The sequence below is a fragment of the Microtus ochrogaster genome, linkage group LG4 (genome assembly GCF_000317375.1).
Source record: "Microtus ochrogaster isolate Prairie Vole_2 linkage group LG4, MicOch1.0, whole genome shotgun sequence".
Taxonomy (NCBI): domain Eukaryota; kingdom Metazoa; phylum Chordata; class Mammalia; order Rodentia; family Cricetidae; genus Microtus; species Microtus ochrogaster.
In genome coordinates this window covers 22,839,234-22,850,893 of record NC_022030.1, presented here as the reverse complement: position 1 = coordinate 22,850,893, position 11,660 = coordinate 22,839,234, and the positions used below count along the sequence as shown (strand labels likewise).

At 42.2% G+C, this 11,660-nt stretch overlaps 1 protein-coding gene across 2 annotated transcripts in view; it reads left to right on the top strand.

The window, feature by feature from the left end:
- LOC106144173 (zinc finger protein OZF-like) overlaps positions 1-11,362 on the top strand; it is a 20,188-nt gene extending 8,826 nt beyond the window's left edge. For both annotated transcript variants that reach the window (XM_013351554.2, XM_026786280.1), the window contains exon 5: positions 4,960-11,362. In XM_013351554.2, the coding sequence (XP_013207008.1) occupies positions 4,960-6,392 (1,433 nt within the window). In that variant the 3' untranslated portion in view covers positions 6,393-11,362. The remainder of the gene's footprint in view (positions 1-4,959) is intronic.
- Positions 11,363-11,660: the final 298 nt, after the last annotated feature.

The following is an 11,660-nucleotide window of genomic DNA, read 5'->3' as shown; positions in this document are numbered from 1 at the left end:
TCCTTTCCTTTCCTTTCCTTTTTATTTCTTTTTTCATCCATCTGCTGCTGAAGCCCAAGAGTGTCATAAATGAACTCCCTTCTGGGGAACTCAGCCTCTCTGAACCAAGCTGTTGATCTGACTCTCCTGGGGTATGTACTGATCATTTGTTTCTGCTGGCTTCTGCCGCCCACCAAATTCAATTCTAAAGTTCCATCTCTTTAGCTGCTTCTCCCTTCCACCTTTGTAATGGTCTGTCCTGTCCCTTTAAAAGACAAGCCATGCCCACTTCCTCCCCTGTCTACCGAGGCAAGCTGATCTTCAGCTTCCAACCTGAGTCACTTCCTTTCCGTCTCATTCTTGAAGAGGAAGCTTCTGTCTTCCCCGTCTCTCCACTTCTTCCCTTCCCCCTTCTCTGTTTCTCTCTTGTTCTCTCTTTCTGCCTCTCTCTCTCTGTTCTTCCTCTTTTCCCCTTCCCTTCCATAGCCCACTAAATAAATATCCAACTTCACTCTGCATGGCATGCCTATCCATGTTTTTGTCTCTCGCCCACCATGTGGCTCTCTACCCAGGACCAGCTGCCTTCAGAGACCTGCGGTGTGGTCTTGTGGCGTGTTTGTCCATTTCAGTCTCTCACCCACCATGCGGCTCCTTGCCTGGGATTTGCTGCCCTTCATGGCCTGCCGTGGTTTCAGGACCCACTGCCTGCCATCACTTGGGGACCTGCAGCGTTTCTGCCTCTGCGCCTCGCAGGGAACCTGCAGCATTTTACTTAAACCATAACAACCTTGTAGTAATAGGAGTGGCGGGGCTGCATCCCCCACACCCGGCTGCCCACATGGCTAGCTTATGCCCCGAAATAATTAAATGGAAACTGTATTCTTTTAAACACTGCTTGGCCCATTATATCTAGCCTTTTCTGGGCTAACTCTCACACCTGGACTAGCCCATTTCTAATAATCTGTGTAGCCCACGAGGTGGCTTACCAGGGAGGATATTAACCTACGTCTGTCTGGAGTGGGAGAATCATGGCGACTCCTGACTCAGCTTCTTTCTCCTAGCATTCTGTTCTGTTTATTATACCTACCTAATTTTATGTCCTATTAAAGGGCCAAGGCAGTCTCTTTATTTAACCAATGAAATTAACACAAAACAGAAGACTCTCCCCCATAATTACATGGAAACTGTATTCATTTAAACACTGCCTGGCCCATTATATCTAGCCTCTACTGGCTAACTCTCACATCTTGATTAACACATTTCTATACATGTGTATCACCACTTGACTGTACGGTACGGCATGAGTGTAACCACCGTCCGTCTTGGGTAGGAGAAGCATGGCGTCTGCATGACTCTGCTTTCTTTCTCCCAGCATTCTGTTTGGTCTATTCCACCTATCTAAGCTGCTGTCCTATCAAAAAGCCAAGGCAGTCTCTTTATTTAACAATGAAAGTAACACATAGACAGAAGACCCTCCTACACCATTTCCCCTTTTTCTGTTTAAACAAAAAAGAAAGGCTTTCATTTTAACATAGTAAAAGTACATATAACAAAACAGTTATCAAGCAAGAGTTAGTCACAATGTTTATATCTATTTTATCTTTTATCATAACAAAGGAAAACTATAACTAACCATTCTTCAATTCCATCAAAGACTCCTGAAGGATATAATATATTACCTAAGTAAATGAGAAGTAAGCAACTTCCAAAACTCTAGAAATGACAGAGACATCTTGCTGCCTGGACAGTCACTCAAAGTTTTTCTGTACTGTTGGGACATCCATCTTCAGCCTACAGGCCCATAGTATCCAGCAGACTTTTCTATGAAGCAGGAAATTTCAAAGACAGTTCAGTCACTTTCTTCTGTGTCCTGCAGAATGTCTCGCAGACTCTTTCATGAATCAGGAACCCCGAGGGATCATCTCACCTTTAGGCAAGTTCAGTAGTCCTCTCTCTGCGGGCTCTTTGTGTCCAGTTTATGCATCAGTCCAGGCAAGAGCAGTTTCTTGCCCAAATGGCTATCAAACTCCATAAGGAGCCTCTTCAATGCCCATCTTTCTCTTGAAGTAGCTGGTGTTGCCAGGAGCACACGTGTCTCATTGTCGTGAAAAGCCCTAAGTTATTAAAACATTAAATGCCATATTCTATAGTCTTTGAAAGATATGATGAATGCCTATCAAACCGATATATGTCTCTACATATCTGGAAAATCTAACTAACATGACTACAAGCTTGACTATTATTGATGATTATCCATTAACCTATATTTCTTAATTATACATTACATTTTTAAATGAACTACACAATCATAATACCTTAATCAAGAGCAGAAATATACATATAACAAGATTGACCTTAAATTAGTATCAGTAAACCAAGATTCATACCAATGCAAATTATTCATATCTATATCATATCCCCCTTTAAATGTAAAAACATTTATAAACAATATTTGGGAATATGGGCGCAGTTTTTTCTCTCCAAACTGCTTCCTGCTGTATGGGGGCGCTGTTATTCAGGTCTTTCATGGTATTTCCTGTTTGCTAGGTTCCTCTCAGTCGGCAGTTGAGTGAAGTAATTTTTTGAGGGTATTCACAGTAACCTTTCAGGAGGGTGTGGTCTGTGATACCATATTGGGATAGAAGCAATCCACAGGGTCTTATCCTCTGTTAAAACAAAAGAAGACCCTCTCCAAAGCATCATATCCTTAGACCCAAATTTGGAAGTCATGATACCTTTAGAACATACATGTTGGATCAGCTTAGCAGCTCACACAGTGAAATGTCTCTTTGTGTTTAGATCCTTCACAGTCAAAAAGTTCAAAGAAAATACATTATATAGAATCCAAACTGTCTGTGAATTTTCCATTTTTTATATGGCTTATTTTTTCTTATTTCTTTTAATTATAACTATCTGTACTCTGTCTCTTTAAAGACTTTACCCCCCCCCCTTTTTTTAAAGCATTAACTTTATTCTCTATATTCTTTTTCTTCTCTCTCCCAAGCCTACGTATGTCTAACACTATGATCCATTTAGATGTCTTTGTCTGAATCTCTCCTATTGCATTGCCTGTAACTTTTTTACTGTCCAGGAACATTTTTGCTTTGCGTTTTTAAATCACTAAGCGCTTAAGAATCTAAGCTGTTACATTCCTAGGTCAAAAACAGGTACTGCGGGCTTGCTCCGCCCAGTCCAACATGGTGGAGTCCCTTGTGCCTCTGATCCTTGCACATTGCACCTCTAGCATGGCGGAACTGCTTGCGCCTCTGAGCCGCAGCGCGCAATGACCCCCTTTTAGGCACACAGCGAGTCTAGTTGCCATCAAACAAATTGTAGCACTTTACTCCAAATGTTCCATCTCCCAAAAGAGTCAGAGGTCACAATGGCAGCACAGTCCAGAAAGCTGGTATTTTAAAACTGCCACTTTTCTGCCAAGTGAGGAAATTCTCTCTGCAGCACCCTGCCAGTAAACAGCAAAAGGCTGTGTGAAACTCTCTCTCTCCTTTTTAAGCCCTCTCAGGTTTTACGTGGTGTTAGTAGACCACGTTAGGCAGCCACTCTGTAGTAAAAGGAGTGGTGGGCTGTGTCCCCGCCACCCGGCTAGTTTATACCCCCGAAATAATCACATGGAGATCTGTATTAATTAAATTGCTGCCTGGCCCATTATCTCCAGCCCCTTATTGGCTAACTCTCACATATTGATCTAACTCATTTCTAATAATCTGTATTGCCACTTGACTGTGGCTTACCAACATGAGTCTAACCAGCATCTGTCTCAGAGAGGAGAGCCATGGCATCTGCCACACTGCCTTCTTTCTCCCAGAATTCTGTTCTGTCTACTCCACCCACCTAAGGGCTGGCCAATCAAAAGGCTAAGGCAGCTTCTTTATTTAACCAATGAAAGTAACACATAGACAGAAAACCCTCCTACACCAAGCCGTCTTATCTGCCCCAGTTGCTTTCTGAGTTTTTCCCTTTTTGTGTATATGTAGTATATATTTGTGTGTGTTCATGTTCACATGTGTGTGAGTTCATGTGCAGGCCAGAGGTTAATGTTGGCAATCTCTGTTGATCGCTTTGTTTTTATTCTTCCATTTTGAGGCAGGGTTTCTTTATGTATATGATATTATATAATATATGTATATATATTATATGGTATATATAATATTATATGATATATGTATACAGTGTATACATATTATGTATACAGTGTTCTGCCTGCATGTGTGCCATTACAGATGGTTGTGAGCCACCATGTGGTTGCTGGGAATTGAACTCAGGGCCTCTGGAAGAGCAGGCAATGCTCTTAACCTCTGAGCCATCTCTCCAGCCCGAGGCAGAGTCTCTTAATCAAACCTTGATCTTCCTAGTCAATTTGCCCTGGGAGACAGCTTCCCTGTCTCTCTGCCTTTTGAGACTGGAATTAAAAGAGAGCCTCCCTGCCTTCTTGGTGGTTCCATGAGTTCTGAGGATCTAAAGTCCAGTTCTCTTACACTGCAGCAAGCACTGTAAGATCATTTTGGGGCTGGATACATGGCTGAGTGGCTAAAAGTACTGGCTTCTTTTCCAGAGGACCCAGGTTCAATTCCCAGCACTCCTATGGTAGCTCACAACTCTGTAACTCCAATTCCAGAGACCTGAAGCTGCCTTCTGGTCTCTGTAGCAGGGTGATTTCACGTGCTGCACAGATTCACATATAGGCCAAACAGTGATGTGATATATATATAGAAATAAAAATAAAATCTTTTTAAAAAATCATTTTGTGGTTTATTTTGTTTGTTTGTTTTGTTTTTGTTTTTCAAGCTAGGAGTTCTCAGTGTAACAACCCTGGCTGTTCTGGAATGCTCATTGTAGACCAGACTGGTTTTGAACTCACAGAGATCCTCCAGAGTGCTCAGATTTAAGGCATTCCCCACCAGTCACCCATTTCTAATGTAGAGTTTCATATCTTCTAGTACTAAATATGTATTTTCCTTTCAGATTTGCTGTCTGTAAATGAAACGAAGAATTTATCTCTAGAGCGTGGCATCTTTGGAAAGGAATCATTGAAATGGAAAATAATAGAAAGAGTCGGTAATTCTTGCCTTGAGGAATCTAGTTTTGGAAATGACTGGAGATGCAAGGGACCCCTTGAGGTACAAGCAGAATCCACAGAGGAGTGTGTACAGAGAGTGGCAGCTCCGTTGGAAAAGATGCCAGCCGAATTCATTCAGCCTGCACCCATCGCTCTGAGTGAAATGACTCACTCTGACACAAAACACTATCAACAGGAGGCAGGCGAATCCATTACTCAGCAGGTAAGAGTTCCTGCCAGTGACAAACTTAACGAAGTGTACGAGAACTCGTTTGTCTACTACACGGATCAGATGAAGCATCAGCAGGACTTTGCTGGCGAGAAGTGTGATGAGTTGAAGGAGTGCAGCAGAGGATTTGCCTATGACTTCCATCTTGCCCCATATCAGATCAATAAGAAGCCCTATCAGTGTGAGATCTGTGGCAAGATCTTTGAAAAGCACGCTTACCTTGTTCAACATAATCGCTTTCACACTGGCGAAAAGCCCTGTGAATGCAAGGAATGTGGGAAAGCCTTCACTAACTGCTCCCTGCTCGTCCAGCACCAGAGAGTTCACACGGATGAGAAGCCCTATGAGTGCAAGCACTGCGGGAAGGCCTTCCTCTACTTCTCTACATTTTTTCAACATCAGAGAACACACACCAATGAGAAGCCTTACGAGTGTCACAAATGTCAAAAGGCCTTTAACAAGAGTGCCAACCTTACCAGACATCAAAGAATTCACAGCGGTGAGAAACCCTATGAGTGTAACTTATGTGGAAAGACTTTTACTTGGGCTTCCAACTTGAATGATCACCAGAAAATTCACACTGGTGAAAAACCTTATGAGTGTAACTACTGTGAAAAGGCCTTTCTCTGTCATTCAGCATTCATGAAACACTATAGAACTCACACAAATGAGAAGCCCTATGAGTGTCAGGAGTGTATGAAGGCCTTTAGGCAGAAAGCACATCTCATCCAACACCAGAGAGTCCACACTGGCGAGAAACCTTATGAGTGTAAGGAGTGTGGGAAGGCCTTCGCTTGTCCGTCATACTTTAATAGACATCAGAGAATTCACACTGGGGAGAGGCCTTATGAATGTAAAGAGTGTGGAAAGGCTTTTATCGATTGTAAAACTCTTATTCTACACCAGAGGATCCACACTGGGGAGAAACCCTTTCAATGCCAGCAGTGCAGCAAGGCCTTTAGACAGAGGTCCCACCTTACGCAGCATCAAAGAATCCATACTGGCGAGAAGCCCTATGAATGCAAGGAGTGTGGACAGGCCTTTACTCGGCTCTTGCAGGTGAAGAAGCACCAGAGAATACACACAATGGGAGAAATTCTATGTATTTGAATACTGCCCTTTATTTGTTCAACATCTTCATGTATATATGGAAGAAAAATGTTGATAAGATCAGAAATATGGGAAACACCCATAGGTGTCCCTCAGCTACCCTGATCCTGCTGAGAAAAGCCTGGAAGTGAGGCGTATGGAGCCTCTTAACATTGTGTAATTTATACTGTGGTGATTAGAACAGGAAGCCCTCGTTCTTTTCAGCTATTCGATACCGAATAAGAGTTCGTAAGAAAAGACCATCTGATAACTGTACTTTTTTTTTTGCTTTATAACCTACAATTTATTGAACATTAATACACATAGGAAAAATAAAAATTAAATTATGACTAGAAATACTAATTCTATTACCAGTAAAAGGGTTACATTTAATTATAGCTATAGAAAATGCCACATAGAGAATGATTGCATGGGCCTTCTTGGTGTAGACACTATCCCGCGCATCATTTGCCACCCGTATTTTATTATTAGCTAACTTCTGCACTTCAGATTGCTGCCTGTTAGTCAGGAGTAAGGCTCTTGTGAAGACTGAATGAATTTAGTAGAGGGAACTTTGGCATAGTCAGTAGCATGGAAGAAGGATTAGGAAATATTAGGAACCATCTATTTATCATAGTCTTCGTTATTATTAGTAGAATGTTCGTGTGCATTTTATTAATGCCATCTCCTGTCAGCTTGTCCCATAGCAAAGCTCTCATGGTGAGTTTTGGCAACAATGGTCGGAGCAGAACATGCTGAGCAGCTTTTCACCTCAGCTTCAGTTGAACCAGGCAGTTGACTCTGGCGCGTCTGCCGGGACTCACTGCATTTAGCTGGAAGGTGGGCTCAAAGTGTCCTCCGTAGCAGAAACTGTGAGTTTACTTATACAGGACAGATGGGTTTGCACAGGATGGGAAGTGGAACACATTTGCAATCTATAACCATCACCATGTAACTTCTGGATTACGTGAAAAATTCAGTCTGAAAATACAGCTTGCTTCAGTGTGGAAGATAGGCAGCTCTACGTAATAAAACATGATACAGCTCATTTGCATAAATGCTATAAAATATTCAATAAAATCAATAAATTCTAGAGTTGTCAGCAGAAATAGATATTATTATAATAATTGATTACTTAATTTAAAGGAGCTTAAGAAAATCAGTAAAATCGGTAACTGGACCTTAACAGTTTTTCCCAAACCATCTGATACGTTAACTGGATTTTCCAGGTCCTAAGGAGACATTTGGAAGACACAGATGTAACAGTCAGGGCTAATGGGAAGGAAGCAGAACATTTGCAGGCAGAAATATTGTCGGTTGTCTTTGGTGGGTTTTATTTCAAGACAGGGTCTCTCGTAATCCTGTGGCAATCCTCCTGCTTCAAAACACTGCTGGGATTAGCAGTATGTGCCCCCACACTGCCTTGAACTCAGTCGGGAGCCATTGAACCGTTCCCAGCCCTCTATTTTCTGAGGCCTGGTCTTGCTAAACTGCCAAGGCAGGCCTTGAGCTCATCTCCTTGCACTGGCCTCTGACAGCTGAGATTACAGACATCTGCCACCGGGTACAGCTAGAAAGGGTTACTGCTATGAAATAATTTGTTCAGTATTATTTGACTTAAATTTGAAATGTTTAGAGTAACTTTTGATGACTATATATAAATTTTTCCGACAGATTCACAGACCCATAGAATCAAACCAGTATACTCTTAAAAAAGTAGGAAAATGGCTGTGTTCCCGTAAGTGAAGCCTGTGACAGTGTTCAAGCAGTGAAGTAAGATGTTGTTTGCCATAGGATCATGTGGCCCAGGCTGCGGCTTCCCCAGTGCTGTCGTACCAGATAGCAGGGACATTTGAAACAGATTGTCAACATAATACCTTTGCCAGTCCATCCTTTTCGTAAGGTGCTCTGTCTTAACCGAGTATGTTGGTGCACTCATGTAATCCCAGCGCTGGGAAGGTGGGTGTAGAAAATCAGGATTGTTCAAGTCTAACTTGGGCCACATGAGACCCTGTCTATGTTAGAATCATAGAAGGTAGCTGAGAAAAGCAGAAGCAACCAGTAATCAAAATAAGACCACAGACAAAGACGGTGAACCTAGATGGAGCCAGTGGGAAGTTGTGTGGTGGGATGGTAGACATTGTCTCAGTAATTCCAAAAGCTATTTGAATAGGCTGATTACTGTAGTTGAAAGAAAGGTTTTTTTCTTATTTAAATGAAAGACTAGGTTGCTGTGGGACGTTTGGAATTGTACCCCTCGGAAGCTGAAGATAAGATTGCTGTTGTTTCAGACTAGCTTGGGGTACATAGAACAACCCCACCTCAAAAATAAATAGATAGATGGATGGATGGATGGATGGATGGATGGATGGATGGATGGATGGATAGATGATAGATAGACAGACAGACAGATAAGACAGTGCTACAAAAGGATCGAAATTAAAGGATGGGGAGAGGAACCCATGCTGTTGAGATATTAACCAAAGAAATCACACAAGGAAGAGCTGAAGAACAAAAATGATTTGCCAAAAAAAAAAAGAAAAAGAAAATGGAAAAAATGACATAGTGTTCAAAGATTCATCTCATTAAAAGGATTGAATGTTTTTATTTGTAACTAATAGCACAGCCTCCATAAATAAAAAGCAAAGGTTAAACTACAAAGAGAAAAGACAGCTTGGATTTTAACGTGCCTGTCTTGAGCAAAATCAGGATAGAACATTTGGACAAATACCAATGAAAGGCTTAACAGACATACCTGGACTCCAAATTTACAAAATATTCTTATATAAGGAATTATTTACTGTGTCTTGAACTTCAAGTCTGAATAAGTCTCAGTTGGTTCAAATTATATACGATGCCTTCTTGCATAGGCCCAGAGATGTCTCTCCATATCTTTGGAAATAAACTTTTCAATAACTTCAGAGTAACCACTAGTTAGAACTTGATAGAGCTGAGGGGAAATACTTCCCCTCGGATAACCTAGGGAATGCAAGGGTCAGGTCCAGAAAACTGAGGTCAGTGAGAAATTCACTGACTCAAGGTGATGGAGAGTTTTAAAAGATGAAAGGAAGAATAGGTTGAAAGCAGCAATTCACTGGGAGGCAAGCATCCATATAACTTGTTAAGCAGCTGACATATTCTGGGGCGATCTTTAGCTGTTAAGGAATTGTCGAAGCCAGGTGAGGTGTTACACATCTTTAGTCCTAGACTTCAGGAAGCAGAGGCTAGATGATCTCTGAGTTCCAGGTCAGCCTGTCTACACAGTGAGACCCTCCCTGTCTTGGGGGGCGGTGAGAGGGGAGGTAAGGGTGTGAGAGGTTTGGAGCCGTAGTATCTAAGGCCTGCATTCCAGCACTCAGGAGTGTAAGGCCAGGGACAGCCTTGGCTACACAGCGAGACTCCTTCCCCTCCGCACTGAAACTAAATCCTTTACATTATTGAAGCATACGTCCATTAGTGTTTCTAAGTGTAGAAAGTGGAATATATTAGGAAATAAAGACTAACTCCCTTGCTCATGGTCCTTGTCCGTGTAGTGTTATTGTTTGGCCTCCCCACAGTTAACTGAATCAGTCCCTCACTGAGGTACATAGTCTTCTCCCCTTGGAAATACAGAATGAGGTGACTGTCGTTGTACATATTAGCTTCTATGTGCAGGTGTCTAGGAAAGCTCCACCCCTGGGTTGCCTTTGCTGTTTTGAGTACATGTGCATTTACAAAAGGCCAATAGCAGTTGGTTCTTTCTCGGATGTTGTGTAGCTCCCTTTCCTCTGCCTTTGCTGACACATTATTAAAGTCTGATTTGCCATTCTGTTAAGTGAAATGTAATGACAGTTTTAATTTGCATTTTTCTGCTGAATGTAATTTGCTTTTAATGCCATTCTTTCATATTTTCAAATACTGCATTTTCTGTGAACTGTCTTAATACTATTTTCTGGTGAATGATTGTTTTCCTGCTGGCTGTGTAATACTTATGACCGTTTTCTCTAGTTTATGGTTACATTAGTTGTTTTTTTTTTTGTTTTTTGTTTTTTGTTTTTTTTTTTTAATGTCAGATTTGGGTTTGTAAATGTAGCCAGTTCATGATTGGAAGAAATCTGTTTTGGTGGTGATGCTTGTAAGTCATTTTTCATCCCAGTATATTTTCAAAGGTCCCTTGCTTTCCTCTTATGGTTGATGTTATGATTTACAATGTAAATACTGCAGCTTGGGTATGCGGAGATTGGCAGGGCATCATGTCCCTCTTCGTGGATGGCGACTTGGATGTCTCAGCACTCGGTCCTGTCAGTTTTAACACAAACAAGCTGTGTTCCTAGATTTCTGGACTTAACTCCCCAACTTTAAATGCTGTTTTTATTTTGAGATAAGTCTTGCCTAGGTTGGCCTTCACGTCCTGACCCTCCCATAGGCTTCCTACATGCTGGAATTACAGGTGCATGCCCACATCAGGTTGGACCTCTGCCCAGCTGATCTGTTCCCCCATTCCTCTCCTCTGCTCCCTTTAATCCCAGAACTCAGAATGCAGAGGCAGGAAGATCTCTGAATCTAAGGTAGCTTGGCCTACATAGAGTTCCAGGCCAGCCAGGACTGCACAGTGAGACTCTGTGTGTTGCCTGTGCATGTGAGCACGGGCGCTTTGGAGACTTCTGTGGAGTCAAGGCATCAGATCACCTGTGGCGGAGTTGAGGTGGTTCTGAGGCACTGGGTGTTAGGAACCTGAAACCAACCACACTCAGGTCCTCTGCAAGAGCAGCGAACGCTCTTACTCACTGAGCCAGCTCTCCAGCCCCTCTTTCCTTTTGAAATACGGCCTTGCAATGGAGTCCTGTCTGACCCAGGGCCTGTGACAGTCCTCCCTCTGCCTCTAGAGTGTTGTGATTAACCGTCACCTATCTTGGATCTGTTTCTTGGCTTTTATGGCCTGATGATCTCCCTTTCTTTTCTTGCTTTTAATCAGAGGCAGGTGGATCTTCTGCGTACAAGGCCAGCCTGACCTACACGGTGAGTTCTAGGGCAGTCAGGGCTACATAATGACTCTGTCTCCAAACATAAAATTGCTTAAAGTGTTTTGGTACTTGGTAAGCTCTTTGTGTAGCTGAGGATGGCCTTGAATGTGTCCCAGTTTAATTACAAGCATGTACCACCATGCCCCGTGGGGAAGTGGCTTAAAATGTGTTATTGAACATAATAAATATTTGACAACTATTATGGTTTAAATTTTCCTCATTTGGGGGACTTGGGGCAATTGTCAGTAAAGTGCTTGCCAAACAAGGATTCAGACCTGGATTTTGA